Here is a 17,908-nt window from a genome sequence, read left to right as displayed (position 1 = left end):
GCTATACGGGAGCGCGCTCTCTTCCGGCAGAAGTGCCTCAGGACCCATATAAGGAAATTCCGCTCCATCTAACGTCACACAGAGCCATACTCGAAAAAAACTTTCCGAAACTTGTGACAAACCGGAAGGAGTATTTTTGGAACAGAAATACTCCTTCAAACGTACAACTTAATTTTTGAAACTTTGTCCATGTTTAGCATGGGAATCCAACTCTTTAACAGTGGAAAAAACTCAGTATGCATGAAATATCATTTCACCCCCCCTTTAAGGACATTAGTGCACACTAGGTCATGGGTGAGAGGGCAGAGGAAGTCCTTACTAAAGCGTATTTGGCACCTGGATGGAGGCCCTTGTAGACGGCTAACATCCACTCGGGTTCTTTAGGAGTGTCATTGAAGAGAAACGCCTCTTTACTCAGATCCAGCTCCTGGAAACTACAGATGGAAAACAGCAGGGACTCAGAAACACTGATCTGTTCAACTTCATTGCTGTTTAGGTTCATATAAATACAATAATGTGGAGTCTTACCCCACGAGGTAAAAGTCTGGAGGAGTGGCTGTGGACGCCAGCCATGGACTGAGACTTTCCTTTGGATTCTGCCCATTCACATTGTAAGTGCCCAAGAAGAAGCTGTTGGCATACAATGAGAGAGAAAGAGAGAAGCTGTCGGTATAAATTAAGAATCATCTCACATACTGAAACCTCCCAATCAGCCTGAGAGAACTTCTACAAAGATCAAAATGAAACAGGCATACAAAAAAGCAATTCCTACACATGAGACTGTATATAACACAGTTTTATTTTGAAATGGCTATGCTTATGATTGCAAGTGGAAACAACATCACTATATGTGTATGAATAGTGTTCATGCATGTCCAGCTGTAGGACAGGTTTCCATCCAAAAGGGGGCACTACTGACACAGTGCTGTAACTGTCCTTAAAAATACATTGAATTGAAATCTAGAAATGTAAATCAAAACACTTATAATGTATAACTAATATAAAAATGCAATTAGAGGCATAAAAATGTCGGGTCCCAGTGGCCTCAGGCTGAACTGCAGGGCTCTAATTAACAATATGACACTTCAATAACTCCCGAAATGCCATTTCTGTTTGCATATTGTGAAATGTAGGCCACATGGGACCACAGAGGCCTCCGAAAAGCAGAAGATGCAAATGTTAAAATCAGTGCATGCAGCATGACATAACAGGCAAATGTTAACATCCAGCACGACTGGCACCCCACCGCACCTGTAGGTCTTGATGTAGGTGTAGGCGTCCTCGTTCTTCAGGAGCTCACACTTGATGAGGTTATCCCGCAGGCCGAACTGGGGCATGCCGAGCATCTGGGATTTATTTGCCAGGATGGGCTGCGAGTTTCGGATCAGGTCATCTCTGACCTCACTTTTCACTCTCTCCTGACTGAAACAAAACCAACAAAGTGCTTTAAGACAGAAATACTAATACTTTTATTCAGTTAGGATGCATTAAATTAATCAAAGGACCAATAAAGACATGTATAATGTTGAAAAAAGTTTCTATTTCAAATAAATGTTGTTCTTTACTTTCTATTAATCGAAGAATACTGAAAAAAACTGATGCTGAAAATTCAGCTTTGATCACGGGAATGAGTTACTTTTTAATATATTCACATAGAAGACTGTTATTTTAAATTGTAATAATATTTCACAATATTTCTGTGTTTACTGTATTTTTTATCAAATAAATGGAGCCTTGGAGAGCATAAGAGACTTCTTCCAAAGAGATGTTAATACGGTGTCAAATTGTTAATCAAACTGTTTTCTTAAAAATGCAAACAGGTGCGGGGGAAATAGGTGAGAACACTGCATGGATTGAGGGCATGCTTCACACAGAATTTATTTTAAAGATATTTGCTTTAACATGCCTTTTTTGTAGTTACTTCAGGGCATTTTTATAAGTGGACTGGAAAAAAACTGGAAAAAAAGACAACAACATTGTGTTGCAACATTTTACAAAAATCAAGATAGAATATATTTGGTCAAAATCCCATGTTATAAAAGATGAAGTGTTAAGCAGAGTATTTAAGACAGCACTGGCTGATTAGATGGAAAAGCTGATCTAAAATGAAAAATGTTTGCCCTCTCACTCTTCACCATTCATCACATCTCAGACCTCAAATACATAAAATATTACACTTTTTAGGCCAGTAGCCCAGGTTTAACGTAGTAAATACTAAACTGAACAATCAAATTTAAAAATACCACATAGAATTAAGTCAATCATTCAGAAATAGTGAGTGATTTACTCTTTTTTTTTGTTGTTTGATGCATTAATGAAAAAAAATTAATCGCGATTAATCCCACCTTTGAATTAAATACTTTCACACTGCAATAATTTCACATTCGGTTTTCAGATCAATGTACAAACAACAAAGACAGTATATTTTTAATACATGTTTAATGCTATCTTTTTTATGACTGAAGGCCAGTATCACTGATACCAACACTACTGATGTCTCTATAAAATTGTTTTTCTCCCACTAATATTTAACCATTAGTAATTTATTTGCATAGGTTAATAGTAGTTTATTTAACTGCTATTACTTTAAGAGCTGCCGCTGCTGTACATGACATGGATTTAACACTCCCTGTATTTACTCTCATCTCTCTTTTACCTTTACTGACCTAATTCAGGTCTTAAAGTCTCTACTAATGAGCTAACTGAGCTAAATTGGAGTTGTTAGATGATGCACATAGTTTTATTTCTGCTTTGATATGAATGATACAGGCTACAGCGTGCCGGCACCATTGAGCATGCAACTGAAGAGCACGTGCTATGAGCACAGTATTGCTTCTGCACTCGGTTGACTAATGCCTGAAGTGAAGTAACTTCTCCCATTTCATGTGATCATAAAGACATTCTACCTTAACATTCTGCCTTAATAAATGCACTTCATGCCAAGAAAAAAAAGAGACAAGAGGCAGCATTTGTGAGAGATGTGGCCAAACCCGCCCCTGCGTTAATTGCATTAAATATTTTTAACGTTTTAAACTGAAAAAAGTGATCACATACATTAGCACGCTATTTTGACAGCACTAAAATAAACACAATGTGAAAGTATTATTTTAATGTACAGTATTAAGATTTTTGGTTAAATGACTTCACACTCTCTACTCACAACTCACACTTTTAATTTTTAATTAACTAACAAACAGATTTTTATTAACTTTACTTCGAAAAACAAAACCGTAGTGATAATTTTATACTGGGTAAGAATGTTTAAAATAATGCTAAAAGAGAATAAAATTTCTCTTTGATAAAATATGACACATCTTTGTAGATGTGAGCTGACATGACACCGTTTTAATTGTTGTGACGTTGTTGACACTGTTTGTTGTATTGTGATCACATTTTATGACTGAAAATTTGTCTGCAAATTGTCGCCATGAATGACTACACATTAAAATAACTGAAAAAGATCTGCACACTGTTATTCTCCCTTTATTAAAAAAAATGTTGAAAAAATGAATGTTTTGGTCGAAGACCTTTGTCCGGCAAACGCACAGTTGCCGTCTTTTCTCTATTATTTGATGTACCTTTTGATCTTGCACCTGGCCAAGACGTTTTTGGATGTGCGTACTTTGACCCTTTCTTTAAACATTAAAAAAGACAATTAACTGTGCCAATTGATGTTCTGAAAACATATTTACTTTAACTGAAAATATACTGTAAGTCTAGTAGCTAGTTTGGTTTCTGGTATCAGGCAGCAGTGATTTGGTCAAAATCAATAGGACAGTCTACTGAAACTGTTCGACGAGCTTTCGTCTGGCCAACAGGCAGACAGCTGACAGGCCTGGTTTAAATCAGGAACAGCCAGGAGAAGCAGAACTGTGTGTTTATTTATGAAAACAACATAAAAATGAGCTGAGCTAACGGTGTCTGCAATAAAGTGGGGAATGTACCTGTCATGCACGCTGTCTCTGGTCCGCTCGTCCTCTTTCTTATGTCCGCTGTTGTTGGCTGCGTGTGCTCTTTCTGCAAAGGTGGAGATAGATTTCACAGACAAAGCTCAACTCAGATTAGTCTACAGCATTGCATAAACAGCACTTAAAACGCAAGTCAGATATCTCATCATTTCAGGGGAGAGACCTACAGCTCTTTACTAGCACTCAAATTCCTGATTGTATCAAAAGGGAGTTTGTTACAGCAGTTTGTCAGAAATCTCCTCTGATAACAAGCGGAGCAGAACAGGTCAAAGTTCCACGGCTCAATCATGAATCAGAAGTCATGAGGCTGCAGAAAAGAGGAATGTAGGAGGAACCAAAACAAACATAAGCTTCCTCAAAACTATTTCATCCCGGGCAGGAAATCTCAAAGGAAAGGTTTGGCAACAATGGTTTCTGCATTAACACAATAAAGTTTGGTAACAAATCCTTTATAGAGCTTTGACTGGCTAATATTGGCCTGTGGGCAGCACACTGCACTATGTTAGCGCCCGAGCTACATGTTTCAATGCTAATGAAGAAAGACATAGCCAGAAACATGAAGACTTGATTAAAGTCAGCATGAAATGAAAATTTACAGTACAATTTATTTGTGCATAAGTTCCTTTTTTTTTTTTTTTACTGTGTAATGTTTAATCTAAATGTCATAAGTGGACCTTTTGTTGAAACGATCTATTACACTCAGACGAATGTCCAAATATAGAAGAAATATACAAGATCTGTAGCTACTTCTGTTTCATTGCAATTATAATACTAAATAAATAACTAAACAGACACACCTGCACATTAGGTATTTGCTTAAACACTTGGATATTATAAATGTATTTCTGATGAATGCATTGTTGTTGTTTTTTTTTGTCCTTGGAATGGACTAGAAACCCTGCTTAAATTTCAAAAAGGCATTCATGAAGTACAAGTGCTGGTCATATTACTAGAATATCATTAAAAAGTTGAATTATTCCACTAATTCCATTCAAAAAGTGAAACTTGTATATTATATTCATTCATTACACACAGGCTGATTTATTTCAAATGTTTATTTCTTTTCATTTTGATGATTATAACTGACAACTAAGGAAAATCCAAAATATCAGTATCTCAGAAAATTAGAATATTGTGAAAAGGTTCAATATTGAAGACACCTGGTGCTACACTCTAATCAGCTAATTAACTCAAAACACCTGCAAAGCCTTTAAATGGTCTCCTAGTTTAGTTCTGTAGGCTACACAATCATGGGGAAGACCGCTGACTTGACAGTTGTCCAAAAGACGACCATTGACACCTTGCACATGGAGGGCAAGACAAAAAATGTCATTGCAAAAGAGGCTGGCTGTTCACAGAGCTCTGTGTCCAAGCACATTAATAGAGTGGCGAAGGGAAGGAAAAGATGTGGTCAAAAAAAAGTGTATAAGCAATAGGGATAAATGCACCCTTGAGAGGATGGTGGAACAAAACCCATTCAAAAATGTGGGGGAGATTCACAAAGAGTGGACTGCAGCTGGAGTCAGTGCTTCAAGAACCACTACGCACAGACATATGCTAGACATGGGTTTCAGCTTCGCATTCCTTGTGTCAAGCCACTCTTGAACAACAGACAGCATCAGGAGCGTCTCGTGGTCCACAGTTATGTTCTCTGATGAAAGTACATTTTTCCTTTGGAAATCAGGGTCCCAGAGTCTGGAGGAAGAGAGGAGAGGCACACAATCCACGTTGCTTGAGGTCCAGTGTAAAGTTTCCACAGTTAGTTATAGTTTGGGGTGCCATGTCATCTGCTGGTCTTGGTCTACTGTGTTTTCTGAGGTCCAAGGTCAACACAGCCGTATACCAGGAAGTTTTAGAGCACTTCATGCTTCCTGCTGCTGACCAACTTTATGGAGATGCAGATTTCATTTTCCAACAAGACTTGGCACCTGCACACAGTGCTAAAGCTTCCAGTACCTGGTTTAAAGTCCATGGTATCCCTGTTCTTGATTGGCCAGCAAACTCGTCTGACCTTACTGTGAAGAGGAAGATGCGATATGCCAGACCCAAGAATGCAGAAGAGCTGAAGGCCACTATAGATACTGAATTTTGGATTTTCCTTAGTTGTCAGTTATAATCATCAAAATTAAAGAAATAAACATTTGAAATATATCAGACTGTGTGTAATGAATGAATATAATATACAAGTTTCACTTTTTGAATGGAATTAGTGAAATAAATCAACTTTTTGATGATATTCTAATTATATGACTGGCACCTATAGAAAGTGAGACATCAGTCCAAAAAAATAAAAAATAAAATAAACTTATATATATATATATATATATATATATATATATATATATATATATATATATATATATATATATATATATATATATATATATAAGGGCCGGGACTTTAACGCGTTAATTGAGATTAATTAATTACACAAAAAATAACGCGTTAACTAAGATTAATTAATTACAGAAAAAAAATTCCCGCATTTTTAATAACATATTTTTGCACCGCGGAACGTTTCTCACTGGATGAGTGTCGCCAGACCGATTATGCTGGAGCACCAACTAGCGTTCGCATATCACCGCAGCAGCACATCGAGCCTCAAGTATCACCTAAACGCAAAACATATAGCAGCTAGCGTGGACTTTACACTTTATGTTGAACTATGTATTATTTTGTTGGTGCAACAGTTTATGTTGAACTCTTTATTGTTTTGGCCAAGGTTATTGAGAGTTGGACTTGAGTATGTTATGGCCTCTGAAGCAACAGAGAGATGTTTTCTAATAGTCAGGGTTTCCAATTTTCTGAATGTAATTGACAGTATTGTGTATTACTTAAAAAACACTTTACAGAAGGTTCCAGCACCTATAAGCTTCCTGAATTTCTGACATGTACTATTTCTAAATTGTTTCTAAATATGCTATTGCTACACTTAATGGCAAAAAATTGCACTGGTCTGCTAGACTTGGTTGAACTAAAATAAACAATATTTTGTTGCTTAAGCTTATGTACTCTGTCATTATTCATTGGTATACTATAAATGCATGTAAAAACAAAGTACTTCTCACTGTTCTCAGGTCAAATATTTATATGCGATTAAAATGCGATTAATTACAAAGCCTCTAATTAATTAGATTAATTTTTTTAATCGAGTCCCGGCCCTAATATATATACACATACAGTGGTGTGAAATAGTGTCCCCCCCTTCTGATTTCTTAATTATTTGCTTGTTTGTCACACTTAAATGCTTCAGATCATCAAACAATTTTAAATATTAGTCAGAGATAACACAAGTAAACACAACATGCAGATTTTAAATGAAGGTTTTTATTAAGGGAAAACAAAATCCAAAACTACATGGCCCCGTATGAAGAAGTATTTGCCCCCTTGTTAAAACTGTGGTTTATCACACCTGAGTTCAGTTTCTCTAGCCACACCCAGGCCTGATTACTGTCACACCTGTTCACAATAGTGTTGGGCGATATGGTCATTTTTCAAATCGTCATATGGTCAGCCCCTGAGAACAACGATACACAAAATTATTGTGCATGAGTGGAGTAAGAGAGAGACTTGTTGTTCTTGTCATAGCAGAACTATTTGGTATTTTAAACCACGCAGGTGCGCGAGAGGGAGCCTATGGAATCACCAATAATCTAAAAAAATACCTTCAAACATACTGATAAACTAATGTTAAATATAAAATACTGTCATTGATAGCCGAAATATAATAGGCTGCCTAATAAAAATAATAATAATTATTATTATTATTATAATTTAATACATTAATAGGAGAATGAGCCTAATATCGTCTAGACTATTGACAGAGACATCTGCTTATGTCTATATCTCTGACTACCGTTGATAGTTCACAATCAATAAATCTCTTAAATAGGATCTGACTGACAAAGTGAAGCAGACCAAAAGATCCTCAAAAGCTAGACATCATGCCAAGATCCAAAAAAATTCAGAAACAAATGAAAAAGAAAGTAATTGAGATCTATCAGTCTGGAAAAGGCTATAAAGCCATTTCTAAAGCTTTGGGACACAGTGAAAGCCATTATACACAAATGGCAAAAACATGGAACAGTGGATGACCTTCCCAGGAGTGACCAGCTGACCAAAATTACCCCAAGAGCACAGCGACGACTCATCCAAGAGGTCATAGAAGACCCCACAAAAACATCCAAAGACCTGCAGGCCTCCCTTGCCTCAGTTAAAGTCAGTGTTCATGACCCCATCATAAGAAAGAGACTGGGCAAAAATGGTCTGCATGGCAGAGATCCAAGACGAAAACTGCTGCTGAGCAAAAAGAACATAAAGGCTCGTCTCAGTATTACCAGAAAACATCTTGATGATCCCCAAGACTTTTTGGAAAATACTCTGTGGACTGACGAGACAAAAGTTTTACTTTTTGGAAGGCATGTGTCCCATTACGTCTGGCGTAAAAGTAACACCGCATTTCAGAAAAAGAACATCATACGTGTGATAGTCTGGGGCTGTTTTGCTGAAATAATTGGAACCATGAATTCTGCTGTTTACCAAAAAATCCTGAAGGAGAATCCGGCCATCTGTTCGTGACCTCAAGCTGGAGCAAACTTGTGATCTGCAGCAGGACAATGATCCAAAACACACCAGCTAGTCCACCTCTGAATGGCTGAAGAAAAACTAAATGAAGACTTTGGAGTGGCCTAGTCAAAGTCTGATCTGAATCCTATTGAGATGCTTAAAAAGGCGGTTCATGCTCGAAAAACCTCCAGTGTGGGTGAATTACAACACTTCTGCATAGATGAGTGGACAAAAATTCCTCCTCAGCGCTGTAACAGACTCATTGCATGTTATCGCAAGCGCTTGATTGCAGTTGTTGCTGCTAAGGGTGGCCCGACCAGTTATTAGGTTTAGGGGGCAAACTTCTTCACACAGGCCCATGTAGTTTTGGATTTTGTTTCCCCTTAATAATAAAAACCTTCATTTAAAAACTTGTATTTACTTGTGTCATCTTTGCCTAAAATGTAAATTTGTATCATGATCTGAAACATTAAAGTGTGACAAACATGGAAAAAAAAAAGAAATCAGAAGGGGGCAAACACTTTTACACACCACTGTAATTACACGTTCTAACAAAGATTTTAAGTTAAAAAAAATTGATCCAGTATTATATTGTAAATGTCTCACAAAGACTGTAAAAATTATATTTTATTTGATACATTTTCATTACAAAAATGTATATCATAATAAGTTAAAATACTACCAGAACAATTTCAAAGTTGAATGGAACAATTTACAAGAGTATCTTGAGCATCAATGGGAACTAGAAATGGATTTAAATTAAATCTTATTTACTTTGTGACCTATAAACAATGCAGAATCTGAAATAAAAACCAGATTTTGAAGATTTTGTGGGATGTAATTGGTTTTTAATTAATTAAAAAAAAAATTTCCTGTGGTGTGACAACAAATATTGAGTGAAAGTTGCAAATATTACAAAATTAGACAGACGTTTAATATAAAAATATATGATAAAATAATACTAATTTATAAAATACTTTCACATGTGTGGAATGATGTCACAAAGCAGGCCACTACAGTCAACTACCCCATAATACTTAATAGTGTTAGTGATTAACAAGCAGATAAGCAGAAACAAATAAAGATATTAGCAAATACACAGAGATTAACACTTTATAACCCTGCCAGGCTATCACCTCTACATCCATACAGTACACATGATCAATTACTTTATGTTTCTATTTCAAATCCTAACTAGTCAGCATTTCTGAGCACTTAAAGTTTTCTTAATGTAAGAATATTCGAGCATTTTTGTTGCTTTTGGAGTCAGACTATCACCGTCCAGAAGTGCTCTCTAGGTAGGCAGCTCACTAGGGTTCGAGTCAATCACAACAAAACACACTTCACTGAGACAAATCAGATGAACCCGAGTTATTTTATGTCTACTCGGAGTGTTCCTGTCATACAACAGAAAAGACGTTTGTATTTATATACGTTACATAATGACATATCTACTGTATAACGTTGTCGGTTTACTTTGTTTAAATTTATATCTAACCGAGAACACTTTTCTTACCATTTAATCCAGTCGTATGAGACATCAACCGGTTTTTTGCATTCTGACTGTAGTTACACCGTCACGGACCGATTCCAGTTCATTTGACACTAAATAGCTTTTGGCACAGAGCGCTACTATGCTGAAAGTCATGAATATTAATGCCGTCATCCTGACGTCGCCTCGTAAACTTCCCCTAGCGTCCAGCCACACGAGTCTTCACAGGCGCTTAATTAACAACGTCAGCTTTGCAGCCAATGAAATAAGGCCGTTGGCGTGACGTCCCATTTCAATTATTATTCATGAGCACAGCCTTCGCCACAGTAGCATTCGTCATGACGAAGCTTGCAGACTAGAGCGGTCTAACACAAAGCAATCGATTGAGAATTAGACTCGACTAGCTAATAATATTTTCACAACTTTTATACAATAACATAATGTAAAGACAATGCTATTCATAATAAACAACACCGAGATTCCAGCCCAACAATATATCCAGTGCTAACTTCCTTCCAACTGTAATACAACTATAATGCAAATATGAATTCTGAGAACAAGGAGGACAGTGTTGTTACTGTCATCTAAAACTTTTATTAAAACTACCAAAAACTATTTTTGTTAATTGAAATAATTCTGAAATATGATCAAATGCAATACTAAAATAGTATAAAATAAAGCTATATATATAAATGACAAAAACATAAAAATGGGTAAAACAAACTAAAATTCTAACAAAATATAAATTCAAAATATGAAAACTATATTAATATGTAAGCAATGTTAGAGCAACACTGTTAATGGTTAATAAAAGGATGATTTCTGAGATTTCTCCAGGAGATACAGATGATTATTAATGATCTCACAAGCTCATGGTTTCGCCGAGGTAATAAAACAGAGCTGATGACGCAGTGCTGGCATGTGGATGTACTGGTCTGTTTACTAAAACAGCTTCATGAAAACTGAAAGAGCGAAGGCCATGTCACTTCTGTAAAGCCCTGTTCACACCAAGATTGAAATTCTCCAGCTCTTTACAGCAGGATGGATTGTGATTGGCTGTAAATATTAGTATCGTTCATCAACTGGAAAAAAAACATTCTGAAACTGACTCCAATGACATTGTTCCTCTGTGCCTTTATCATTATAGTTGTGGTTTGGACTCTACTATTCTTTAATATTGAGAATCATTTTAGAACTATATTTTTAGCGTTATCATGTTTGGTGCGAAAGGGCCTTTAAGGGTTTCAGTGTTTGGATGATTCATAGAGACCACTGTAAAGTAAGCAAATATACAGTTTTTATAACCAATTAACACAGAGCAGAGACATACCACAGGTCCATGTCAAACCTGCTTTGTGGACTTTTGTAACGTTTTCCCAAAAAATACTTTTCTTCTTGTGGAGTTTGTAAAACAGGCATATTAATTTGCAATGATGTGTTACATTGGAAGAATGCAAAGCTTACCCGATTTAAAATGACCAGCTCTACACAAAAACATCTAAATAAGAGTCTTTGCACCATCTTCTCAGGATATGAGTGGCAGTACATCATGTCCTGAACATGTGCAACTGCTATTTCTGTAAAGCTTTTTTATGAGGGTAATTCCTGTGGTGGCTAAATGCAATGCTTACCTGATTTCTTCATTTGACTCATTTTGACAGTCGTCGATGCAATTGACTTTCTTAGTGATCGAGCTCCTTTTGACATCTTACGGTATTTAGTTAGCCAGTCAAATTTCGGTTCGTCCTTCGGATACTGCTCACAGACATCTGAAATTTTAAAAGACTCATTTATTTCTTAAATTCTTCTTTTGCATAGATTAATTAAACTTCCAGTTTCAGAATAACACATAAGTGATAAATACATAGAAAAATAATGATACAAATACATGAATCTCACTCTTCTAATAACATTTCATCCAAATCGACTTACAGGCTATACATTTTCTTTTCTTTATTTTTTACCAGTATGTGTGTTTCCAGGGAATTGAACCCACGACCTCTTGCGTTGCAAACAAAATGCTCTACCACTGAGCCACAGGAACTAGAACATCATTCATTTCAATGTATATTCAGAGAAAGGCAAAGAGGAACTGTTTTTTTTTCTCCTTTCCTTTGCTGCCGTTCTCTCTCTCAAAACTATTAGCCACAAATTTCACACTGACTTCAACATCTAATCACACAGACGATCTCTAACTTCCCTTTGCAAGCAAGTGCCTACTGGTGTTTGAGTTTCTATATGACCACAAATGATCTACAACCGTTTTGCCGCTTACCTTGCAAATTTCTAATATTCCTCCGGTTAATAAGCACATCTGCTGAGCCCCTGATACTCGCCATCAGCGCTCAAGTGATGAAGGTCCTTGTGGCATTCGTTAACCATCACTTAGCCCGAGCATATTTCCTCTTCAGACCTTGTTGATTTCAGTTCGAGATGTCTGATGAAATTACTTTCAAGCGTTCATCTTTAAATCATGAAAACGCACCGTAGATCCACAAATCCTTATCACAAATAACAAACAGCTGCTCATTCTGTATGTTAAAAGCCACAAACTGAACAGAAGCAGACAAACTTCTATTTTGAACTCAAACTCCGCCTCTCACACCTTCTGTTCCGCAATCTTAGTCTCTCTCCCTTGTGTCTTCCTTATTTGTTAGATTTAGCTGTTGTCTGAGAGTTGAGCAAACTGGCTGCTTAGCTTCTTCAGATCTCAGTTTATTTTGTGAAGATATATATATATATATATATATATATATATATATATATATATATATATATATATATATATATATATATATATATATATATATATATATAGATAGATAGATAGATATAGCACTTGCAGGTTGTATAGCTGGTCTTCCTTGTTACTACGCAATGGTTCCCAAAGTACCAGTATTTACCAATCAGCTGATGTCTTTCACTTTCAAACAGCTTTGCTCGGTCTGAATGGATTTCAGAATTTTGTTAGCATGAATGGGAACATGTTTGGCAGGTTTGCTATGGATGGTATCAATGGAACTTTATCTTCTGCATCACTGCCATGTGGATTCCCCTTCTACTCAACACGAAGAACCACATAGCTCTACACAAAACCATCGAAGTATGACTAAATGTGTTCTCATGCAAAAGTATTGGGGTCAGTAAGATTTTTTTATGTTTTTGAAATAAGTATTTTCTGCTCACCAAGGCTTCATTTATTTGATTTAAAATACTGTGAAATCAATAATATAGTGAAATATTATTACTAATTTAAATAACATTATTCCCCATTTGAATGTATTTTAAAACTGAATTTATTCTTGTGTTGACAAAGCTGAATTTTCAGCAGCCATTACTCCAGAAGCATTACATTTGATTTTTTTATTAGTAATATTCAACTCAGTTTTGATGATTTTTGTTAAAAAAAGTGAAGTTTCTATGACTACAGCATCAGTAAAAAAACATTTCACTGGCCCAAAGCTATGTGTATCTTACCACTCCATGCCCGATTGACTTCGCTGAGGAAGAGACGGGTTTGAGAACCAAAGGGTAACTTCAGCTCCAACTCCTCTTCAAAAAAAGTCACTCGTACCCGAGTATCTGCACCTTTGTAATAACATGTGAATAGCTATTAAAACAGTCCTGAGATACACTGAACATTGATGCATTGAGATGTACTTTAACTTTGATGCAAACACTACTGCAGCTGTTGATACATAATATAAATGCTCACCAACAACAGCAAGCTCATCTGGAGATGAAACTGTGAAGATATCAGATAGATCCATTAAATCAATTCAACATGAAAGCATGCTTTCACTTAATATTAACTAAATAATTCCTTCAACATTTACCTTCAACAACTGAGAAGTCATAAGAAATGGGTATGATTTCATCCAGTCTGACATCATCACCAGTGATGGCCATTCTTCGATGGGAATATATGAATAACCTGAGAAATAAAAGGAACAGAACATATTGAAAGGCTGCAACACAACATTAGTTTTATAAACTTATTGTCTTTTAGATTTTTGTAACATGCTGTTGATAAAAGTCAGTAACATAATAAAAATAATAATTCATAAAGCCTTTTATTTTGGGTTGTTTTCCAGAAGAGCAATTTAAATGTATATACCCAGGTATGAAATATGGTCTATTTTGCAAACATTCCCATTTTTTTTCTTAGTTATGTGAACATAAATGTGATCATTTTGCAACATTATGGGAATGCTAACCCTAGCTTATGGTTGCGCAGTTGTTGTTGCTAGGAAACCCTTGTTTTGTTTACTGTGTTGACACCTGCTGAAGCTGCGTTTAGTCTTGTACTTTATCACATACCTTATCAGTGTCGTGTGCTTGCTTAGCCATTTGTTGTGATAAACAATAAAGTGTATTCAGCTGAATTCAATTTCCGTTTTGTCAAGCGGTATAAAAAAGGTTAGTATATCACATCAGCCCTCGCGTGAGACCCATGGACTCTACCGTGCGACTCCACTGTGCAGGGACATCAGCAAGGGACATAAGTATCACTTCTGACTCATCCTGTTTTCTACACCTTGCTTCACTTCTGTTTCAGTTTTAATGACCAACTCTTACTATGTGCTTCCAGATCCCTACTATTACTAGCACTCACAAACCACACATCACACACTATAGGCAGCACAATCCTAACAACCTGCACACTTTGCCTATGTCTGCTAATACACTACTTTCTATTTCTGTTGGTCTCTGGAATTGCCAGTCTGCTGTAAACAAAGCCGATCTCATTACATCACTCAACCTTACTTGAGGATGGTACTCCCCTAATTACGCTTGGAGATTTCAACATGCGCCTAGATAAACCTCTGTATGCTGATTTCCACACTCTGTTTGCCTCTTTTTGATCTCAACCGAGTGTCAACTACTGCTACTCAACAATCAGGCAACCAACCGGACCTTATTAACACATGACACTGCTCTACTGATCATGTACTGGTTACTCCACTGCACATCTTGTATCACTTCCTCCTCACTTTTAACCTCAACATGGTTCCAGCTCAACACATACCCCTACACATGTCATCTTTCGACGTAACCTACCCTCACGGTCACCCTCCCGGGTATCTGTATGGTTTCATCTTCGCTTCCTCCCCCTAAACATTTACCATCTCTTGATGCTGACAGTGCTACAGATACTTTCTGCTCCACTCTTAAATCTTGTTTAGGCACTGTCTGCCCCTTGTCTTCCAGGCCAGCACCAAAATCTGTCAAGCACAAGTTGCCGGCAAAGATATGTTCACACCCTTCTCTTTACTCTCTGAGGCAGAAGTCTCCAAACTCATCCTTTCTAATCATCCTACTTCTTGTCTGCTTGATCCTATTCCATCTCATCTCCTTCAAGCTATTTCTCCTGAATTTATACCTGCACTCACTCACATCATCAACACATCCCTCCACACTGGTGTTTTTCCCTCAACATTTAGACAGGCTCGTATGACCCCATTACTTAAGAGACCCACCCTTAATCAATCTCTTTTAGAGAACTATGGACCGGTTTCCCTTCTTCCATTCATTGCTAAAACAATTGAATGAGCTGTGTCCAACCAGGTCTCTGCCTTTCTCATACAGAACATCTCAATGACAGCAACCAATCTGGATTCAGAAGTGGACATTCAACTGAGACGGCCTTGCTGACTAAGACTGACAAGAGAAGCTTCCAAATCTTGCAGGATCTGTCCGCTACTTTTGACACAGTTAACCACCATATCCTCCTGTTAACCCTACTGACAAAGGGAATCTCAGGAACCGTACTTCAGTGGTCTGAGTCTTACCTATCAGATAGGTCCTTCAAGGTAGAGCTGTAATCGGGCCTTAAAAGTTAGGGTTTTGGTTAAGTTCGACAGGTTTCGGCCCGAGCCCGACAAGTACATTTTGATTGACAGCTTTTTTAAAGCCCGAACCCGTTTACAGCCCGACATTATTCAAATGTGCGCACGCACACAGCTCTTTTGCCTTTTGTCAACAATAGTAATTAATAGTTTATTCATGTTTTAACATAATTTACTCATAACTAACGTAGACTAGACCACTTGGAAGTTGGAATAAAGAAATAAAATAAGTCCTCTGTGACATCGTAACATCTCAGCATTCTAGACATATGGGCTCATTTAACCTATAAATAGACCAACGCACCAATAAAAACGAGTCATTTAAAAAAAAAAAAAAATCAAGATAAATCTTAAATTAAGATGGGTATTTGGCAATAATGAAATTAAGATAAAGGCTCCGCCGGATTTGCTTTATTTAATAAAAGAATAATGCCAACATTAGCGTAAATACTCTGTCAACATTATGCATTTAAGACTCAATGAATATTTAGTTATCATTTGAAAAACCTTTACTCACAGAGATTAGGCTAGGTCTACATGTTTTTGTGGAGGAAAATGATTGAATCCACTGTAGATGTCTTCACCGCGCTCCTGCGCTCACTAATAGTGCGTCATTATTCACTCATTATTCTCATTATAAACATGGTCAAAACTTTTCCACACCTCAGAGTTTGCTTTAGTTGCTGGTGCAACCAAAACGTAATCACCAGAGGCAAGCCTCCATTACACCTGCTCAGAATTCATTTTCGCATCTTTCTCGCGCTAATCGAAACACATGACATGACCGCTCCTTTACCTCTCAAACCGGAGCGCAAGCCCGAGCCCGGCCCGAGCCCGTGTAAGATGATAGAAATTAAGCCCGAACCCGGCCGAACCCGTCGGGTCCCATCGGGTTCGGGCAAAGATTTTCAGCTCTACTTCAAGGTATCTTGAAGAGGTGAGTGTCACAAGTCACAACATCTAACTACTGGGATGCCTCAGGGCTCTGTCCTTGGACCACTTCTCTTCTCTGTCTGCATGGCATAACTAGGTTCTGTCATTCAGAAACATGACTTTTCATATCACTGCAGTGCTGATGACGCTCAACTCTATCTCTCATTCCATCCTAATGATCTGACAATAGCTGCTCACATCTCAGCATGTCTAACAGACATTTATTGCTGGATGATGGACCATCACCTTCAACTCAACTTCCAAGATAGAACTTCTTGTGATTGTTTCATCACAATTTCACCATCCAGTTAGTCACATCATTCATAACTCCTTTAAAGACAGCCAGAAACTTTGGAGTTATGATTAATGATCATCTGATTTTTACTCAGACCACATTGCTAAAACTGCACTGCAGATTTGCTTTATTCAACATCAAGAAGATCAGGCCCTTTTCTTTCGGAACATGCTTCACAACTCCTTGTTCAAGTTCTTGTTCTATCCAGGCTTTACTATTGAAATGCTCTCTTGGCAGCTATTACAGACAGTTTTATCAAACCTTTACAATTAATTCAAATTTATCCAGAATGCGGCAGCAAGATCATTGTTTAATTAGTCAAAAATAATCCATGTTACACCTCTCTTTGTCATTTTGCACTGGCTACCAATAGTTGCTTGCATAAAATTCAAGGCGTTAATGTTTGCCTACCAAACCACCACTGGCTCTGCACCCCTTTACCTAAATTCATTACTTCAGACATATGTACCTCTAGAAGCTTGTGTTCTGAAAGTGAACATCACTTTATTATACCATCCCAGAGGCACAATATCACTTTAACAGACGGTTACATAAAATGTTCCCTCCTGATGGAAAGATCTATCCAACTTAATCCAAGCAGCCTTAGCCATCTTAAAGAATTGACTAAACACACATCTATTCCATCTTTATCATTGCTCTTTTGTGTGTGCTAAATGACTAAATGTAAATGTAATTAGTGAGTTTTAGATTTAGATTTAACATTTTTAAAAAGTTCCGTGAACAATGTAAAAATAATGTTTTTGTGCTAACGATTTGAGATCATTATTCATGAAGTATAAAATCA

At 37.0% G+C, this 17,908-nt stretch overlaps 1 protein-coding gene across 5 annotated transcripts in view; it reads right to left on the bottom strand.

Moving 5' to 3' along the window:
* Positions 1-17,908, bottom strand: part of LOC113116515 (type II inositol 1,4,5-trisphosphate 5-phosphatase-like) — a 33,305-nt gene that overhangs the window by 14,286 nt on the left and 1,111 nt on the right. For 2 of the 5 annotated variants that reach the window (XM_026284716.1, XM_026284714.1), the window contains exons 3-10: positions 13,863-13,960; positions 13,742-13,771; positions 13,504-13,614; positions 11,658-11,795; positions 3,945-4,017; positions 1,252-1,422; positions 529-630; positions 320-434 (exon numbers count right to left, since the gene is read on the bottom strand). In XM_026284716.1, coding sequence (XP_026140501.1) covers positions 320-434; positions 529-630; positions 1,252-1,422; positions 3,945-4,017; positions 11,658-11,795; positions 13,504-13,614; positions 13,742-13,771; positions 13,863-13,960 — 838 coding nt within the window. Of the gene's footprint in view, positions 1-319; positions 435-528; positions 631-1,251; positions 1,423-3,944; positions 4,018-10,050; positions 10,256-11,657; positions 11,796-12,301; positions 12,683-13,503; positions 13,615-13,741; positions 13,772-13,862; positions 13,961-17,908 lie in introns of those variants that run through there. The other 3 variants (XM_026284715.1, XM_026284717.1, XM_026284719.1) reach the window with 3 other exon arrangements.

Source organism: Carassius auratus, chromosome 16 (genome assembly GCF_003368295.1).
Source record: "Carassius auratus strain Wakin chromosome 16, ASM336829v1, whole genome shotgun sequence".
NCBI lineage: Eukaryota > Metazoa > Chordata > Actinopteri > Cypriniformes > Cyprinidae > Carassius > Carassius auratus.
Note: the sequence above shows the minus strand (reverse complement) of the source record. Positions and strands in the feature narration are given on the sequence as shown.